The 20661-nt window shown below is 33.9% G+C and overlaps 1 protein-coding gene, 1 non-coding gene and 1 pseudogene across 3 annotated transcripts; 1 reads left to right on the top strand and 2 right to left on the bottom strand.

Annotated features, from left to right (window-relative positions):
• Nucleotides 1–2594: 2594 nt before the first annotated feature.
• LOC143597664 (uncharacterized) lies at nucleotides 2595–6243 on the top strand. The gene is made up of 4 exons (XM_077076102.1): nucleotides 2595–2834; nucleotides 4228–4289; nucleotides 4399–4503; nucleotides 5987–6243. The coding sequence occupies exons 1-4, from the start codon at nucleotides 2621–2623 to the stop codon at nucleotides 6140–6142; spliced, it is 537 nt and encodes a 178-aa protein (XP_076932217.1). The 5' UTR covers nucleotides 2595–2620; the 3' UTR covers nucleotides 6143–6243.
• A 1133-nt stretch (nucleotides 6244–7376) lies between these two features.
• On the bottom strand, nucleotides 7377–7540 carry LOC143597668 (U1 spliceosomal RNA). The gene has a single exon (XR_013146970.1). It is a non-coding gene; the product is annotated as a U1 spliceosomal RNA (small nuclear RNA).
• Nucleotides 7541–8973: 1433 nt separating this feature from the next.
• Nucleotides 8974–15175, bottom strand: LOC143597665 (putative pectate lyase 8; annotated as a pseudogene). Its single transcript, XR_013146968.1, has 7 exons — nucleotides 14846–15175; nucleotides 14671–14727; nucleotides 13946–14026; nucleotides 10630–11274; nucleotides 10430–10533; nucleotides 9425–9563; nucleotides 8974–9327 (listed from the first exon to the last, which is right to left on the bottom strand). The product of XR_013146968.1 is annotated as a putative pectate lyase 8 (transcript).
• Between the last annotated feature and the right edge of the window lie 5486 nt (nucleotides 15176–20661).

Here is a 20661-nt window from a genome sequence, read left to right as displayed (position 1 = left end):
TTAACGTATTGTTTTTAGATTTTAATTTAATTTTAGAGAGTATCATTTTTACAACAAAAGACAAATGCATAATCAAAATGTCCATGTTGACTTATAGCCAATACAAAGTTCTTATTCGTATTTAAAAAAACCTGTAGCGTTAACCTACTCCCATTGTAGGGATTGTCTCATTGCAATAGTGATACTTTTTTCAACTAATTTTTTTATTTATTTATTGTTACTTTTTACAATAAATATATTTTTGGGAAATAAGATGGAATGAGATCCAAGTGATTTGTGGATTAAACTATTGTGTATTTGTAACGTAAAAATTGTATTTTAATAATACAAAAAGTGTATTAAAAACAATAACACAGGGGAATTTGTCAAATAATATAATTGGTATTTTTATAAGAGAATACCTAATGAAGCTAGGGGGTGCCGGGGAAAAGATGGGAAAAAACGGGCCAGTCGGGAATACTGTTCCACCGGTTTGTCTTGGGTATTTTTCCACTAAATTAGAGAATTTTCATCGTTTCTCCCTTGTATTTTGTTACTTTTTGCTGACAAATTGGGTCGTGAAGCCGAGATAGAGTAGAATGACCCCCCCCCCCCCCCACCCCCCACCCACACCCACCACACACACAAGTAAACCAATTGCATGTTTTAAATAAACTCCTATGTAAAAGGAAGCACCCACTTAAAATTGAAGTTGAACATGTTATGTTTTGGTGTTAAAATAAGATAGCTCTATAACATGTATCAAGGTTAAAGGAGCATGTGATGTGTTATGGAATCATTTCTTGAAAACATGCAAAATGGTACTCATTAAGGTAGTGTTTGTTATGAAGTAATGATACATGGAATGAAATGGATCATTGTAAAGGAATGAAATAAAACATGTTTGTTGTCATTCATCAATGGAATAAATCATTCCTAAGAAATGCAATTCCTTTCATATATAACATTTTTCATTCCTTATTAAAAGGCAGTTTTTCTTTCATTCCTTCTAAGAATGGAATGGAAAATAATCAACAATAATAATAATAATTATTATTATTATTATTAATTATTACAACTACTACTCCTATTGTTATTATTGTTATTTTAGCATCATCATTATTATTTTATTATAGTATAAATATTATTAAATTATTATTGTTATTATATTTTTATTACTATATCGTATTATCTTATTACTGTTTTATTAATTGACAAAAAAATATTATGATTTAATAGTTTACCATTTAATAAAAAATAATAATAAAGTGATGGTTCGTTTCATTCCTATATGGTAACCAAATAAGACAATGGAATAATAATGATTCATTTCATTCCTTTGTTCATTTCATTCCATTGTTCATTCCATTCTCTCATTTATTCCATTACCCCATACTAAACAGACCCTAAGTGCATGGGTGTTGCCTTGTTCCATCATTCATGTGTATTTGATTCCCTACTACACAATTATTAAATATATATTAAACGGGAACTTAGTTTTGACCAAATGATTAATAGAGTTAGTTTGGCCCAAACACTATAATAGTTTAATCCAATTTTTTTCTCTTGTCCGAGAAATATTGTGATTTGTAATTTTTTGTTATCTCAAATTTTCAGTACAGCTCATTAACATTGTTAGAAAAATATTCTGTTAGGGAAATATTAGTGCATCAAATATTATAGCTTATGGTTTATAAAATTTGCATTATGTGTGTTTTAAGAAAAAGTTTTTTCTCCTTTTATAAATCAATTTATGTAAAAGAAATACAACATTACAATAATTGGATAAAAAAATTCACGAGCTAGCTCAAGCTCAACTTTTCAGCTCGTTAAAGGAAATAAGCCCAAAATTCACAAATAGATGAAAAGGCATAAAGGTTGCACAAAATGCACAAACGTAACTTAAAGGCAAAAATGTGTCCAAAAGGCACCAATGAAACCCAAAATGCACAAAGACTGCCCAAAATGCATCAAGGAAGCCCAAAATGCATAAAGGCCGCCCAAAAGACACCAAGGAAGCCCAAAAGCACAAAGGGAGGCCCTTTCGCCACCATTTATGGCTTTTGACGTTTGTTTATGCCTTTGGACTCGATTTTATGCATTCTCGTCCATTAACGAGCCAGCTCAAGCTCAACTTTTTAGTTCGTTAAAGGAAATAAGCCATGCTGAGCCGGGTTTAGGGTTTAGGGAAATGAGCCAGCTCGCTCGTTAAATGGCTTGTTAGCTCACTTGTTTCAGCCTGTTAGATAATTAACCATGGATCCCTAAATTCGAATCAACGAACACCCATCATGTTATAATTCAAGCTTTACAGTTCAAAACCAAAACCAGAATTCAGTTTTCAGTATGGTTTTCCTACTTTAAACTTGATTCGCTTAATTTTTCCTTTTCGACAAAACCATTCAAACCGAAACCCGAACCGAAACCGAAACGCCAAAACAGTTTGAGCCTAATTCCATGGTGATTAGCCCATTTTATGAAGCCCGAATAAAAGAAGCCCACGTACGCCATATCTCTCTTCCAAGTATCTTCTTCCCAAACTCACAAACACGAATATAATAATAATAAATAAGATTCACGATAACAAAAATAAACAAAAAATCAAAACTAAATAATCACTTCACACTATTTCTTATTATCCATGGCTTCAATGTTTAATATTCACACTTTAAATCCTCCAGTCTGTTACTCGTCAACATCACACCGTTACAATTACAAATCTCAAACCCTAGCTTTTAAGTCTCCATTATCACACGAATCGATTTTGAAATCGAAGAATCGTACGGTGAGTCCAATTGTGCAAACTAGAAACTGCAGGTTGCAAGTCTATGCTGCTCAGTCTAATTTTTTTAGAGGTAATTTTGTTAACTTAGTTTTAAATTATGTTAGTTGGAACTGTACCAGTACCGAAAATACCTGTACCGAATTTGAACAACCACTGGGTACCGAATACTGTAGGAAATGTAATGATTGTGTTGTACGGATACCAAAATTACCGATCCAGAGTTTGAACAAAAATGAGTACCGAATACTGTACCAAATGTAATGATTTGGTACCGCTAGGCGCTACCTAAACTACCGATAATACAGTACCCACTACCCAATGTTATGATTAGGTACTGATACCGATACCAAAAATACTGGTACGAAATTTGAACAAAACTAGGTACTAAATACTACTGTACCAAATGTAATTATTCAGTACCGAAAATACTGATGCCGAATTTGAATAAAGTTGGGTACCACCGTACTGAATGTTATGATTTGGTACTACCAAAAATTTTGATACCGAATTTGAACAAACTAGGAACCGGAAGTAATGATTTGGTACTGGTACTGATACGGAAAATGCTGATTACCGATTTTGAACAAAGCTGGTACCTATGTAATTGATTTGGTACCATACCGAGAATACCAAATACTTTATTTGAGAAAAATGGGTACCAAATGTCGTATTGCGTGTATTGATTAAGGCACGGTATTGGTATGGTACTAGTGTTCTATGCAGTCTATCGGTGGGATATCGATTATCGGTCCTTGTGTGATATATTGGTCAAAATATCGGTACCAATAATATCATTAATATTGACCGATATATCACGATTTTCCCGATATCAGTGTTTTAAGTCTTAGTTGTCAATTGTTAGTGTTTAATGTTAGTATTTTAAGTCTTAATCAGTTCCTAATTGCTACAATTGCTAGTGTTTTGCTAGTTGCAAAAGGTTAATTTGTTGATAGTAGGAGCGTATACTGAATTGTTAGTGTTAAATTGCTATATATATACATTCTGCATGACATAAAGTTACCGATATCCGATATTTTTCCGCATTAACTGCTTAGCCAGTATTCGAGGAAAAAATCTCATCCCTAATCGTGATTGTATACATCAAATTATGAAATCCTTCAATTGGCGGTAACTAATGGAAAGTTTTTCGAACAGAACGAAGGATATGAACAGTTTTATCAATCATGTAAATTTGAACATTTGAGTGATGGCCTAACGATTTCCATCAACTATGTGAGTATAAATTGAATGAGTTTATGATAGCAAGCAGTTTGATGAACTATGTATATTCAAATTCTGGTTATTTTCATAGCACTAGAAAGTTTAATCACATGGTCCAATTTGCATCAACTATGCTGTTTTAAATGCAGTATGTGACATATAAAATATTCTTTATATATATTTTTTCTTATGATCTATTAAATTTGTGCTAACTTTTATGTCAATATGTTCTGTTGATAAAGTGCTTCAAACGGCATTTAAGGTTGGAAGGGATGGAATTGAAGCAGGAACAAGTTTAGTGCCAGTAAGTAAAATTGTTTTCGTTAATAAATGTTTAATATCAAAATAAACACATTTACTTATTTAATTTTCTTTTCTTTTGACAATTATACCTAACTGTTTGTGTGTTATAGGAGTCTGTTCCAAGACCAATTGCTCGGATATCTGTTGCTGTAGTTGGCGGGGCGGTTGCACTCTTTTTCCTCAAGTCGTTCTTATCGACAGCTTTCTTTTTTCTGGTATATAATCTCACATGGATTCCTTTAGTTTATTTTTCTTAAATACTTCATAGATGTGCAATTCTAAGACGTGTAAAAAGAAGTTAGCTTAAAAGAAAATGGGTCGAACGTTGTTCAAAGTGTATTCAAAATGCATAAACTTCTTACTATTTTAATCACAAAATCATAATAATGAAATAATGTTTTTTTTATTCATATTCGAAAAACTCGTATTAGTGAAGAGATTAGTAATTTTTACTTTTTTACAAAAGTGGTTCCGGTCAACACAACTCGTTACAAAAGTTTCCCTTTTTTGACCAACAACCGTTTTAACTCATTATCCCCGACCAGCCTGTTTTACCACCTCTATCTCGTTATTCTCCAGGATATAGAATCTTGCAGATTCACTCAGTTTCATCAGTTTGTGATAGGGTTATACATCCTTATGCGCCTTGACCAGTAATTCTACCAGCTTATTTTGTTAGAAAAACATAATATTGACCGGTTTTGATTAGTTAATTTAGGGACTTAGCGTGCTGCTAAACGTACCCCCCTCCCCTTCAATTTTACTAAACGTACCCCCTCCCTCAAGTTTTTCATTAATACGATTTAAACCCTTTTGTTTTCCCTTACCATTTTGTTATCTTTTATTATCTTTATTATTTTAAAAAGTTTTTTTTATTTTGTAAAGAGTTTTTCTTATCCCTTTTTTCATATTATAAAAAAAATTGTTTTTTTAATGACAAAAAAAATTTGTTTATGCAAAAAACATCGAAGGATTTTTTTTTCTTTTTCTAATGTGATACACAACATCATTTCGAACCTAACAAAAAAATTGTTTATTAAACAACATCGATTTGATCAACAAATTGGTCCGTTTCTAATGTGACAATAATCTTATACGCCTGAATGGCTGAATCTAACTAAATATACTCAAAAGGATTATTTTTTTTGTTGGACGGGAGACATATAATAAGATAAAAATATACAAATCGTTTTATCGTTTTTATAAAAAGATTATACCATTATTTCTTTAAATATATTTTATAATGATAATAAATATTATATTATGATAAAGAATAATAAAACACAAAAAAAGAGAAAATAAAAAAAAGCTTTACAAAAAATAATCAATATTACTATTATGATAAGCTTTACACAAAAATATTAGAGGGTAGTAATACGTCAAATAAAATTGTTAAACTGAAAGTGTAGGGGAGGGGGTATGAGAAGTACATGAGGGGGTACGTTTAGCATAACCCTTAATTTATAACCAGCCTGTTTTAACACATTAGATAGATTGACCTGTTTTGACCAGTAATCCAACCAGCCCGTTTCGACCTCCAGTCAACCTGTTACATGGCTCAAGCCCCCATGGTAGTAATTTTAGTACTTTGCCAGTTCTCATAATATCGCAGTTCCTGCAAACATGAAAGCTTATTTCGCAACTTTCTTTGGCTGCTGGTTTCAAGATTTCAATTAATTTCTTATATATATGAAACAGGCAACATTGGGCCTAATATACTCCGCATTTATCGCGTTAAATAAGGATGAAGGTCCTACAGGGGGAGGCGGCAACAGCACCACCGCTAGCACCACCGCCTCATCAGATGAAGAGACCCTTGAAGAAGCTAGAAGAATTATGAAAAAGTACAAATAACTATTTTAGACGTTCAGTAGCGTCAAACAGTCATGCGTGTTTAAAATATCATTAATTGTATATAACTTTTTAAGTCCATGAACCTATTCATATATCTAAAGCTCGAACCCCGCCTGGCGGGTAGTTTTTCAAATTTGAACTCAACTCGCAGGTAGTTTTTTAAGCTTGAACTCTGCTTGATTGTTATTTTTCTGATTATTTTATTAGTTTGTTTATATACCTTTATAATAATATTTATGGACTGTTGTCATGATTTAGAACGAAACATATATGTCATGATTTTATAAATAATAATGATTCTTTTGTAAAAGAATTATAATGAAGGTTTGTTTAGGCTCTCGAACCAAGTTGAGCTAGATAAGTGAACCTAAAGACTTTTGAATGAACTTATTTTTAACCTTGAATCCGTTTAACCTTAGTTCAATTCAAACTTTTAACAAGCTCATCTTGAAGTCTAATGAGCGTCATGGCTTGTTTACACCTCTAGTAGTAATAGAGCGTTTAACTGTGTCTTCAAAATAATATTAAAATAATCATTTATATGAAATATCAATTTCTTGTTTTTCTTCAAATGTCAAACTAAACTTTTTAATCGCTTCTTCAAATCAATTTTTTTTGTATTAGGTTGGCTAGTGTAACCGTCTAATACTTAGTCAAAATAGGATTATTGTAAGATATAGAAAGATTAAAAAAAATTATATTTTACAGATTTGAATTATATATGTTATTTTAGATGTTGTAAAAAACATGTGTTTTGGATTGTATTAAATTTATACAGGCAAATCAATAGATTTATTACAAAAGTTCTAAATATATATAATTTAACTATTAGAAAAACCTAATATATAACTAACCTTTGGCTTAACTGAGACATGTTTCGGTAATGACACAGCTAAGTTCTAACCAATGTTTTAAAAACCGTTACTTTAAGAATCAACCGTACCAGACTGAACTTCAAAATGGTACAACTGGTTTTACTAGGTTGTAACAGACGGCTCAGCCGGATTGACTGGTTTTACTAGGTTGTAATAGACGGCTGAGCCGGATTGACTGGAACTAAAAAATAATTCAAAAAATACATGCAGTTTGATTCGACGCTAGACTGCTCAAAGTATGCTAAAGCTAAAACTTAAAATCGAGAGATAAATGGTTAATGGATGAACCTATAAAAGTATTTGATCTATAGTATAGTCTAAACTCAGAATATGAAAAAAAAAATTTACTAAATAATTGTTAGGGGTAGCGCGAACGCAAACCCCCACTACCACAAATTACGACGTAGGATCGACCACACGGGCTGACCTTAGGCTAGCACCCTTCCTTAAAAGTGCAATGGAAGTCACCAGCCTAGGCCATGGGCCTACCTGATCACCCATTTGACCCCGTCCAGGTATGTAAGTTTAACCACTAGCCCACACCTTATCCCTTATACTCCCACTTCCACACCCTTTATATCTCCCACCATCGATGTGGGATTAAAAAGCATATATTCCCATTCATGCCCACACTTCCTTTTTCATATATCTCAATTATTCGTTTAAAAAACGGTTTTCAAAAGCTCAAAAACGCTTGAGATATATTTATGAACATAGATTTTGGATTGTGAGTGAATTGATTCGAGATGGCTATTGATTTGATTTCAAAGAGAATAAATGTATGTGTTTTTATCTTTGACTAAAAATAGCATATTGACATGATACAAAGATGCTTTGGTTTTGAAAACTGAAAAGATTCGTCCGCTTCGGCAGGGCTGTCTCCGAGAGTTTAAATACCTCGGCCAAGCAAAAATAAAAAAGTCCGTAGGCCTTAACGAAAAAAATTTATTTGCTAATATACATGGATAAAACATTTATCGACCGATTTATTATAAGTATAAACTATTCTGAGCATGTAATTATCTCTTAAACCATTGCAAATAACCTTATTTTTAACACCAAAAAACATATATATGTAATATGTATAATAAAGTTTGTGCCCCCGAAACTTATGTGCATTGGCTGATGGTGCGGCTCGCACACCCTCCGAGCCTCCCCTGCGCATTGGGTTTTGAACATGACTAAACCAAACCGAAAACTGAGTTGTGGAAATGGTTTTCGAAGAAAGAACCGAATCACACATAGTTGGTACAAGTATCTGGTGTGGACCGTGTGGTCCTAGTTCGGTTATTCTTTTTTTTTTTCAATATGAATCGAGTTTGTGGCATCCTAAGGACACGAGATCATGCCTGTTTGGGTAGATGCAAAATTTTGGGTACTCGAACCGAAATTACAGCATGGATTCTGGCAATGCAATGTAGTTGGACTCTCATGTCAATATGAACAAATCATCCTTTCCACGGAGGCAAATCTTTGCCTGTTAGGTAAGAGGATAGCAAGTAACAAATTCCATAACTGGTTATATGGTTTGGCTTTTTCAGTTTCTCGGTTACAATTTTGTTTGGTTTTCGGTTTAATCGGTTTCTAAACTAATAAAAACGCCCCCTACATAGAATCATTAGTTGATATTGCGTCAGTCAGATGCGCTGAGCCAAACTAGATCCTTAACAAAGACCATCTATCTTGGAAAACTGCATTTTATCTGATCACATTAGTTAGCAGAGTATTGGTGGGGCCCATGAGTTTTTAGAAAAAGATTCTCAAGGTTATAAAAAAACATAGACAAGTACTTCTGTACAATAAAATGATAATCAATTCTTATAACCAGAATATCCACTTGTTACAAAGTTAACAAACATGTTTAGACGGGACACTAAATGTCGTATCAATCGGTTTAACTTGAGCAAGTAGTAATTACATAGCACCCGAAGAACCCATTCGCAACAATGTGGCACGAACAAAACAGATTAAAATATACACTTCTCAAGTATTTTGGTACAAAGACAGAATAAAACCAAAGAGAATCATTTCAAAAACTGGATTTCTCAAAATGATGAGAGAATAAATTACTATTCTTATTTGTTTTTTTATTTAACACTGTCTGCCTCTTCGGCACGCAAGTGCACCGGACCCTGAAGTAAGCGTGCCCACAAACGACGATGGTTTAGCACTTAGACTCGATGCACGCGCGTAACTGGCTCCTGTACCGGTACCAGATGGCGTAAAGAATGCACCGTTTAACATTAAGTCGCCTTCTGATCTCCAGTTCCAGTGTCTCCATCGTCCGGATGTTATTACTCTATGAGTCACCTGTTAAGTGTCACACAAATTTAAACAATAGTTATTAATATTGATTTATTCAAAATTAATGTGAAAATAAAAATAATAACTAGTGTTTAGTATTTACCTCTTTAGCATTGGGGTTAACAGGAGCAAGGTATCTATTTCCTTGGCTGTTAATGGTGGGGTCCGCACTGCCACCGATAGCGTACATTTCCCAATGTGTGTAGTCGTTGTTTACAACGTGGAAATACCCGTGCCTACACCTAAAAGTATAAGGTGAGCAAAAAACTGATTAGTTAAACCGAATCGTAAAGACTTCCAATATATAAGGTCTAGCCTATATGACCGAAGTTCATTATTTTGGGCCAAAAGTTTCGTGACCGAATTCATTAATAAGTTAATAAAAAGTTTAGTTCAAATTTTTAGGTCCAAACTCATTGTTTTGGGCCAATTTTTTAAGGCCCAAGCATTTAAAACCCAAATGAAAAACTGAAAACCGACCCAAAAACGAACCGTTACAAAAACCGGAAAACAAAAACTTTGGTTTCGATTCAGTTTGAGCCAAAATCCGACATTCCGACCAAAACTGACTCCTGTATGGCCTAAACATGTGATAAATGGGTCATGTTCGACACCACACGTTTAACACGACTACTGAACTGGTTAAGAAATATCAAGACAGATAAAAATAAAATTACCAAAGGTTACAATCCATATTTTAATTATACTATATGTAACTATTTATAAAACTATAAAACAACACTGTTTTGACAAATGAGTCATAAACGTGTAACGTGTTATGTCGACCTACTAATCTATTTAACACAACAAGTTAAATGTATTATGCATGTCATAAACGGGTTTGAACCCGTTTAGACACGTTTTAAATCATGTCATTAACGTGTCCCCTTTATAGCCCGAACCAGTTTACTTTGCATCTTAACGTGTCACAAATTAGTAGCTCTAGACATTTGCCAAAGTGGTCAAACGGGTGGGTCGGGCAAGTAATGGTCCGAAACATATTTGTGTCAAAACGGGTCATTTTGCCAAAGTGGTAAAATGGGTGGGCCGGGCCGGGCCGGTATCGGGCTAGTGTTTCTTAAAAAAAGCTATGCAGTTGCATACTCACCTTGGCATTCTTTGTACTAGACCTTCACCAAAATGGTTATATGCAATGGTCACTTGCATACTCTTGTCTCTGTCATAGGTGTCACTATGTCCCAATAACATAACCTGTTAATCCACCATAATAATATAGCATTACATATTAAAATATTATTTTTAACATTTTAACAAGTTAAAGTTTAGTAAATAGAAGTTTATGACTACCTCATTGTGGTGAGTAAAGAAGTTATTAGAAATAGTAATTGCTGTTGATCCCATAATAGCATCAACAAGCCCATCAGCACAACTCGAAAGCGAGTTATGGTCAACCCAAATATGACTCGACCCGAATATAGAAATCGCGTCACCATCCGCCATTGTTCTCCACCCGTAATGTGACGGTGAGCTTCGAACCATAGCATTACCCGTCAGTTTACAATCATGAATATGCAACCCATGAATAATAACATTTGTAATGTATTGGATTGTAATGCACCCGCCATTCGCGATATGCACATTGACTCCACGCGCGTCGATTGTTTTGAAACTGTTCATGAGAAGTTCTTGTTTTAAGGTTATGACCATGTCGCGTTTGAAGATGATCCATAGGGGTCGGTCTTGGATGACCGCGTGGCGTAGGGTTCCTGGTCGGGGGGGTTGACCGGGTCATCGTCGTTAGGGTCGGTGACGACGGAGTAACGTCCGTCACGGCCACCGATGGCGTTACGCCCAAATCCGATGGCGCAATTGGCCAGACGCTTGCGGTGGCGCTGCCAGTTTTTGTCACAGCGCCAGCAATCGTCTATTGGGTTTCCGGTCCCACATGATAAAAATCCTAGTTTTCTTCTTTGTGTACTGTTCCTAATGCTCCTGAAATTTGAATAAAAACTTTGATACATAACTTTAAAAAATAAAAATACATAACTTTAAAAAAGGTAATATAATGGTAAACATTGGTCATTTTATTTTGATTATGGGTTATAAGTTATAACTAAACCTATTGTTGATATTTTATTTTTAGAGTAATTTGTTAATTCGGTTAATAGTTAATAATCGGGTTTTATCCGGTGAATCCCTCAACAGGTGGACCGCTAGGGGCTCCGTCCGTCCAGACTAGTGGCCGGCTCGGCCTACCTTTAGCCAATAGGGGCCGCGTACGGGATACACGGCGTTACTTAGTTTACCGTTCAAAAAAAAAGTTATTAATCGGTTAAGTGTCCACTCTAGAATAAGTGGTACCAAACAACCAAACTAATTTCAGCTAATAAATCAATTTCTATTTTAAGTCATATAAAATATCAGCAACCTTTTTAATAATAAAAAAAAAGAATAAAGGAAGAGACAACCAGTGTGATGCATTAAAAAGTTAGAACAAACTTTTTGAGATGAATATATTATTCAATTTCATGAACTTATAATTTACAACATATGATTTATATATAAAACAAAAAAAAAGAAAAAATATATTAAAGTTAATTTTGACGCGTGCCAATTCAGTTATTTATACAAACATACCCGGTAACAGTAACGAATCTAAAAGAAAATTTTTGAGGTATCCCAATTTTATTTTATTTTTTGCATTTCAAGAAATAGTTTTGTTATTTAAAAATGACGAATCTTAAATTTGTGGTATACGATACATAAAATTGTATTTCGTCAAAAAGTTGAGAGGTATCCCTGACACCCCTGACTCCAAATGAACATCCCAATAGCAGAATAAATATTCATAATCAAACCATATGACTTAATTATTATTTTGATTATTCGGTTATTCTAACCATATTGTTGCAAGATAGATATAAATGCTTCAAGTGAGCAATTAATAATAGGGGACCTAAAATATGTACCATTTTCTTTGTGTTTTGGTATAATATTAAAAACCATAGGGTAACAACAACACAGACAATGGGTCAAATAAAATAATAATAGTTACGGAAAATTGAATACGGATTATACGGAAAGTGAAACAACATGATTGTGTAGGTGTCCAATAAATGAGTAGAGATGGGAATAAAATAAATGACCCATGCATCGTCGGTGGGGAAAGTCTAGTCATTTATTACGGACATGGTTGTGTCGGTTACGGACCTCAACCCGAACCAGATCTAGTGTTTTTTGGACGTGTTCTTGACATCTGTCCTAACGACGGAACTTGAACTTTTAAATTGTAATATTAAGTTCGTACACATAAAAAAACCAACATTTTTCACCAAATAGACCTAAAAAAATGATCAAATTATTTAGCTGGTTTGTTTTGGGCTACCAAAATAATATATTATCAGTTCTGCGTCTAAAAATATTATTGAAATATATGGGCTATATTTATGAAAATATATGAGCTGTATTTAGAAGTTCTTAGATCAAAATAGGAGGGGCCGGAACCCCTCCTAGCCAATTTAAAATTTCACTCCTGCCTGGACCCACATGGGTCCGTGTTTCTGGGACTGGCTCGAGCCGGTAATCATGTGACATTTTGCAATGAGTGGTTCAGTGATCAAATGTAGTACCATGCATGCAGATGGAAACATGGTTAAGTGATTGAAAGTACAATGTGGATAAAAAGAATATTTATCCATTTGTTTGAATTGTCATTTTGTTGATAAAATGGTATAACATATAAATTATAATCACAAAATTATTGAGCAAATAATCTTTTTTTTTCTAAGTAACATGGTTAAATTAGGCGTGGGTATAAGTCGGTTTGGTTTGGTTATGAACTGAGACGAACTTGTTTACCTGATCATTCGGTTTCTAGGTTTTCATAACTATTAAATTTCGGTTATATAATATTAGTTACTCATTTATTGGAAAAGATGGTTCGGTTAACTGGCTAATTCAGATGTGAGTGGATTTGAGCTAATTTCAATTAATAAATCCAGTTATACTCGATCTTATTAATTTGCAAAAGAGAATAAGCAACAAGGTAACGTATAAAATAAATTACAACACGGCTATTCTGACATATATCATATTATTCATAAGAAAAATATAGACTGGTTTTATCGTCGCTTAGTTTGATTATTTATACACATCATTTTCAAATTCAAACCGTAGAAATCGGTTATCAAAAAATCATAACCAAACCGTCGGTTTCTCAACGATTCGGTTATTGTTAGTTAGCTTTTCGGGTTTTTTAAAACTTTTTTACTCTTCCATGTGTCTATTAAACATTTATAAACAGTAAAAATGGTATATAGAATAATAAATGGTAAGAGTTTAGTAGATGAGACAGGAGGGTCATGTGACACATGGCCACTCTGGCAAATAACAATGCTAGTAAATAAAATAAATTGGTTAAAGATGCAAAAGCATAAGAACATGGGAGGTCTTCAAGTAACACATTCAATTATTTTGTGAACAGAGGATCAAACAACAAGATAGATTATGATGGTATTGTTTTGTTGCTGATGTTCAGTGATCATGTGACTCTTTTCACTTATATTATTTTATTATTCAATTTTTAAATTATTAAATGCCAGTTTAAAATACATGTATCTATGTGGATAGAGTAATTAATTAATTTATAAGAGAATCCACTCACATGTTAACCATAGAAGCAACTCTTTCTGGATCTTCATCTGCTGCTCTGGCATTCCTTTCCATTGCAATTTCTTCAATTGTCCTGAAAATTTGTTAAGAATTTATAACTAGATTTATAAAATTGGATTGAATTTACAGAATATTAATGCTGAGTTACATCAATTTTTAAGATCTAATAATAATGTGATAATTTTTTTGTCTTGAACCCATCCGTACTTTTTTTACATCAAAACTAAAGACAATCTGGCAAAAAAAAAACTGCACCATTAGCCTTAACAAAACTAAGTTTTCTTAAAAAAATTACGTTTACAGATCCCGGGGTCATATTACTATCATGATTCATTGGACTCGACCAAGTATCTCAGGAGCAAGGAAACCAAAAGTATTACTTAAAATCAAATTTAATATTTTAATTTTGATCTGGATTAAGTACGTGTTGTAGGGATTAGCGATTAATCGAGACTAGTCGGATTTGAATTCACATGTAATTTTTCAAAGCAACCAAATAGCGATTAATCAGCAACTAGTCGGAGGGGTATTGCCAAGTCATTAATTAGTGATTAATCGACGCTTAGGCGCAGTTTTTACAACCATGATTAGTACGATCAATCAGATAGATCATAGATCACATCTATCCAATCTATATCGATTCGTACAACATTCAAAGCAAGTTAACGATCATGAACCCAAACGGATCCAACAGAACCAATCATGATCCAAACTAACCTGTCCGAGGTTGTTACGTTAGCTACTAAACTCTGTAACTCGTTCTCCTCGTCCAATCTACAAATTCGAACGTACATTGTTTAAAATCAGTAAATCACACAACTCGTTAAATAATATTGCAGAAAACAAACTGAGGACCATAACTATATTACTATAATTAGTTGATAAACATTACCTGGAAACCGCATTGACGGAAACCAAATGTATAACAAGTAGCAATACACATAGTGCAAATTGTCTGATCACCATTGTGTATTAGATTAGACTAAATTCGCACAATCGAGTGTGCGAAAAGAGAGAGATATAGTGAAAGAGATAAAGAGAGAATGAGAATGATGGAAGATGAATGGAACAGATATTAGAGGTGAGTGAGGAGGGTCTTTTAAAAGGAACAAGTACGCCAACGCGAATCCATTAACGACTGCTTGTTACTGACATAACTCATGTGGTTTGACTAACTATGGTTATGGGTTAGTGACTTTAACCATGGTTAGCTTATGTGACACGTACTCACTTTGTTTTTGGAATTAACTTTTTTTTAGAGAGAGACAAAAATTAAATTCATTTGATGGTGACAATCATCTAGCTCGATGAAGAGGTAGGTCACAGCAGAGCCCAGTTGGACCCGCAAGACTCACCTTGAAGAGGGACGTCTGCGCAAGGACCAACTGGCCCCGCAGGACCCACCATGCTCAGAGATGAAGACCTTACGCGCAGTACGCCAGCTGTTCCCGCAGGAAAAGCCTCCCAATGGTGAAGTACCCCGCCTGTTCCCGCAGCTGCGGATACAAGCCATCAAGGAAGGCTACCCGCACTAATAGCAAGGCTACACGCACAAGGCACTAACTCTCAATAATTCAGTGTCACCTGAAGGAATGAGCAAGGCGGGAATACTCCCGCCCAAATGAGCCAGTCCGTACGTTTCTGGAAGGTCTTTTGTACTATACCTGCCAAGGTATGGACAAAATAGACAAGATCTGACCAAAGCAGCCCATGAACCAATCACAGGGTGACAGCTCACCGACAACAGTACGAGGAGCACGCTCTAGTACAAAATGTCACTATCAGCCGCTGCCTACTCACCAACCCTTGTCGTGGCACGTACATAGCCTGCAGTTGGTGGAAAAGGAATAGTACACAGCCGGCCATACCACTATCAGCCGCTGCCTACCCACCAACTACCAGCATGGCACGTGCGTAGCCCACAGTTGGTGGAAAAGGAATATTATACAGCTGGCTGTACCTGCTTGGAAACCTACCTTCGGCTATAAATACTCCAACATCTTGGAACGGTATCATTATCTTGTATCTTACCTTCACTAGCTATTTCTCTCAATATACACTTATATTCAGAGCAATCTAGTCTGATTCTCACGCCGGAGGGTGGTCACAAGGAGGAACCCCCCCCCCCTTCTCAGTGACGAGCTCACGGTGTCTGTTTTGCAGGTCATCAGAATAACCATCTCTGCCGGACCTAACCCTCGTGGGAAACATTACTTAGCCCCCAGATTATCCGTAATCTGCCCGGGGTCACTTAGTGTTTCTTCACTCGATTTAAATCACATCTCTCAAGTTTGAATCTGAATCTAACAGGATTTTATCGTAGTGAACTTTCAAGGGGTTGGTATTTCATGAAAGTGGGCTTGCGATCATGATCGTATGTTTTGGTTGCCTTTTGACATTGGATTACTTCGAGTAGTCAGGCTTTCCGTTAAAAAAACAAAATCATTTGATAGTTGTAAGTAGAGCTGTAAAAAAGGTATTCTGCTAACCCGGTTTATAAAATCAGACCACTTTGTTAATAACAACTGGTTTCAGCCAAGCCAGTTTAGATTGGACCCAACCCGCCAGTTTGTATACAAGTTCGTAGTGTCGTTATTGACCTAACCTGATGTGAATTGCATGCCAAAAAACTGATTCCTCTTTTTTTTATTTTTTTTGGTCTTAAACCGGTTTATAACCCGACCCATATTGATTTGATAGTTTTGAACATTTTTCCTAAACAGGTTTTTACAAACCAATTTTTATAAAGTATTGTCCAACCCGATTTAGTTTATAATCCATAATGGTTAGTTTAACTTTTTAAAATAATATATTTTGTAACTTAATGAATGATCAATATATGTAGTGTTTGTAGTATGTTAACTTTAATTATCAAAACAAAGATTGACAAACATGTTATAAAGTGTAAAAAATACGAGTTAAAACTATAAATATGATTTATCATTTCTGTAGTCTAAACAAATGGACTTGATGCCTATTCTTACAATTTGAACAAAATTCAGTTTCCTAGATATTTACTTCTTTTCTAGAGAAGAAACCAAAAACATATATTTTAAGTGTCGTATGTGTGGTTTTAGGAACCCCGTGAAGAAAAACCATAGGTTTGAGAATAAGTGATGTAAGCTTCATCTCAATCTCTAAGTGTCACAATCAAGATAGGACCATTTAGGATTTTAGGTAATCTTCTTAGATTATATTTCTAATTCAGAAAGTTTTTAGATTATTTTCAATTATAGAAATTTTTCGAATGTTTTTCAAATTTAAACCCGGCTCGATTCAAGTTTTTTTCTTAAAGTTCAAGCCTTGGATGAGCTTGAATCGATTATAATTTATTGATTAGTTCATATACATTTTTAATTACTTTCATATTGTTGAATTGTTATTTTTATGCATAACATAATATATAGTTCTTTTATCATAAATAAAAATAATAATATAAATAATAAATATATTAAAATAAATATATATTTAGTACATTAAATATAAATATTAGGCTCGAGCGCTCGAGAGCCAGCTAAAACTCAATAAGTGAAGCTCGAGATCAAACTCATTTATTAAACTAATTTATTTTAAGGCTCATGTTCGAGCTTGTTTAATCTTAGCTTGATTTGAGCTTTTAATGAGTCAATCTCGAGTGGCTCATGACCCGACTTAGCTTGTTTACACTCCTATGTATAAGACATAGAATAATCATCAGATATAACATGATATAAGACATTGATATTGATTACATAACTTATCTAATAAATTGGTTATGTGAGTTCTTGCCAATCATTTAAAATGCTTATTGACTTATTGGTGTTTTCAAGAAACTAATAAGTTAAAATGTATTTGCCAATCACAAAAATCTTTTTTATTTTAGCTTTATGAAAGACTTAAAAAACATTTTTTTAAAAGCCTCAAATCATGGCTTTTCAAAATGGTTTTTCTAAAAAGCCAATAAACCAATAAACATTTTACAAACTTAATCTCAAACATGCTCTAAAACATTCTTCTTTACTAACTATAACTATAATTGACATCCTTAAAGGAAGTAGTTTGTAACAAATTAATCTCTTACAATAAAGATCATTTATTTATGTCCTTAAATATCAGAGACTCAATAAAGCGGACAAACATGCCTAAATTCAATCTTTTGTCATAATACATCATTTACTATTTATGTTCGGGGTTTACTTAATATAAGGTGATCTAAAAAAATGACAACAAAAATAAAAGGGAGCATAATCACTTTTTCTATGAAAGAAAGTGAATATAAACAAATAGAATTTGGTCATGTGTCGAATTTATGAATGAACCCTCCACATTATTTTTCTTATATCACTCTATTTGAATAGATTAAAAAATTATTTACATCATATCATAATTAAAGCTTTGTGGCAGGTTAATCTATTTTTCTCTTGAATAAGTAATGTGACCAATTGACCATGGACCATGGCTTTGACAACATAGTTGGAGTTGAGTTAGAGCTTTTTTCAACACCATTATATCAGCTTTCTTTCTTTCTTTTCTTGTTTTCCTTTCTATCTTTTAATAGCTTTAGAAGCTTTTTAAAACTACTTGTCAAGCAACTTTTTTCTACAAATGTTTACAAACCAAAAGTTTAAATTCATAAAAACTTTATGTCAAAGGCAGCTTATATATACGCAACATGTTTACTACCTTTGATTTTTCTTTCGAATGATAACTGCAGATCATTTGCAACCGTCATCAGTCATAACCAACTGTCGTACGCTTTTATGAAGGGTTATTGCTACAATTCTGCATGGTTATTATGATGATTTAACCTTGTATAAATGAACCATTTGGTTTGATTTCAACAACAAAATTGATACTTTGAATTTTCACATAGAACATATTATTCTCTGCATTACACATTCTATATTATCTTATTATTGACCGTGTATCCACGAAATACTTTAATCTTAAAGTGATATACACTACTCAAAAGCTATTCGAGTCGTACGTAATCCAAAACCTACATTTTCACTCAAAGTTACATGTCAACTTCGAATAGTTTCAATTCATAACGAATTTCGCATAGTGAATTGTTGAAATCCGTGAGAATTGCGTAAACATTATTACATATTTTAAATGTTATATATAAGTTGGTTTTTAAACACCTATATTTTTCTCGCTTGTAGGGATTATCTTCCATGTAATTGTACAAAATCTTCCTGTTTTTTATTTAAATTATTAGTAACATTTTTAAGTTTATTTTTTATATGTGTTATTATTATAAATTGTTAAGACCAAATAGTGTTTTAGATACAAACGTAGCAAACACATCAGACTTTTTGTCCCACAACACGTTGGGGTGTAACTAGGGGTGAGCAAAAAAACGGTTCGGAACCGTCAGAACCGAGGAATCGGAACTGAACCGGTGCCTCAGAACCGCTAATGTGTGTATCGGTTCGGTTCTCGGTTCTAAGAATTTGCATTATACGGTTCCCGGTTTGGTTCCGGGTAAAACCGGCGGTTCTAAACTTGGAACCGAAGAACCGGAATATTCAAAACGTTTTAAATAAATTTACCAATCCCCATTTTTTATAGAGTAACTTATTAACCGGCATCCATTCAATCATTTTTTAATTCAAATCTTCTTTCTTTACGTTCAAGAACTCGCAATCATGATTAATTTTGATTTAAGCTATCAAGATAATTTAATATAAAATGACATGATCTTCCATTAATCTATCGTTGCTAATGATTTATTTAACTTCAACACTTAGGTTTTAATAAAAAGTAACCGGTGTTAATGTTGTAATCTAAATTAGTTTTACCGTGAAAGAATATATACAATTGCATAAACTTGTTTTGTAACTTGCAAAGTTTGCATAACTCATTTGATAAATAAATGATCGAACCAGTTCTAGCCAGAACCGATTAGCGAGAACCGGCTTTAGCGGTTCTGGAACCGAACCGGTTTACTATAATAGGTTCCAGTTCCGGTTCTATTTTTCACTCATATTCGGTTCCGTTTCAGTTCTCGCGGTTCTGAACCGTTGAACAGCCCTAGATATAACTGAAATTATAAAAGTTAGTTGAAGTAAATAGTTGAAAGTGAATACTTGGTAATAAACCAAATCTAACATATTTATTGGGTTTGTTGCATATGGGGTTTAATAATTAATAATTAGTTGGGGGAAAATGTTTGGCAAAACCAAATTTAAATAATGGTGTTGTTTCCTTTAAGGTCAAGGGTTCAACCCCTGTTAAAGACGGATTTAGTGTAATTTAATCGTTAAAACCTAATAATAATGGTGTAATGCATTTAAAATATATGATGTCTTGTGTAAAATGCATAACTCAAATGTTATTGGTATGTTTTTTTTTGTTGAAATAATGAACCTTTTATATATAACACAAACCGAGCTACATTTGGATAATGCGTAAGCGAGCAACAAGCTACGCCGCTATCCCCTTTTGAATCGCAAAGCCTAATCTACTAAATATAAATCCTTTGTTTCTCGGGCTTTGCGAGTCACTGTGAACCACCTTCTGCACCCGCTCCAAGAAGTGAACTGCCTCGGGAGCTAGGGATCCAAAAGTGTCGAAGGCAAATGGAATGAACATGTGTTGATTCTCCAAACACGTTGTCTCATGCTTAGCAACCTTCCTAGATTCCGCTCTCAAAACCGCATGTCCCGGTACGAAGCCACTGTCTCTCAACCCCGCCAACGGGGACACCCCAGTGAGGTCAACACA

The sequence above is a fragment of the Bidens hawaiensis genome, unplaced genomic scaffold, assembly GCF_021521415.1.
Source record: "Bidens hawaiensis isolate Kalapana, Puna unplaced genomic scaffold, B.hawaiensis_p1.1 tig00048827_1, whole genome shotgun sequence".
NCBI classification, from domain to species: domain Eukaryota; kingdom Viridiplantae; phylum Streptophyta; class Magnoliopsida; order Asterales; family Asteraceae; genus Bidens; species Bidens hawaiensis.
The sequence above is the reverse complement of the archived record's forward strand: the minus strand, read 5'-3'. Positions and strand labels throughout refer to the sequence as shown.

Excerpts from the sequence above, each read along its gene's own strand:
- LOC143597664 (XM_077076102.1), top strand. The coding sequence starts at position 2,621 with ATGGCTTCAATGTTTAATATTCACACTTTAAATCCTCCAGTCTGTTAC. Across the intron at positions 2,835-4,227 it reads TCAGTCTAATTTTTTTAGAG|TGCTTCAAACGGCATTTAAG; the intron begins GTAATTTTGTTA and ends CTGTTGATAAAG. Across the intron at positions 4,290-4,398 it reads CAGGAACAAGTTTAGTGCCA|GAGTCTGTTCCAAGACCAAT; the intron begins GTAAGTAAAATT and ends TGTGTGTTATAG.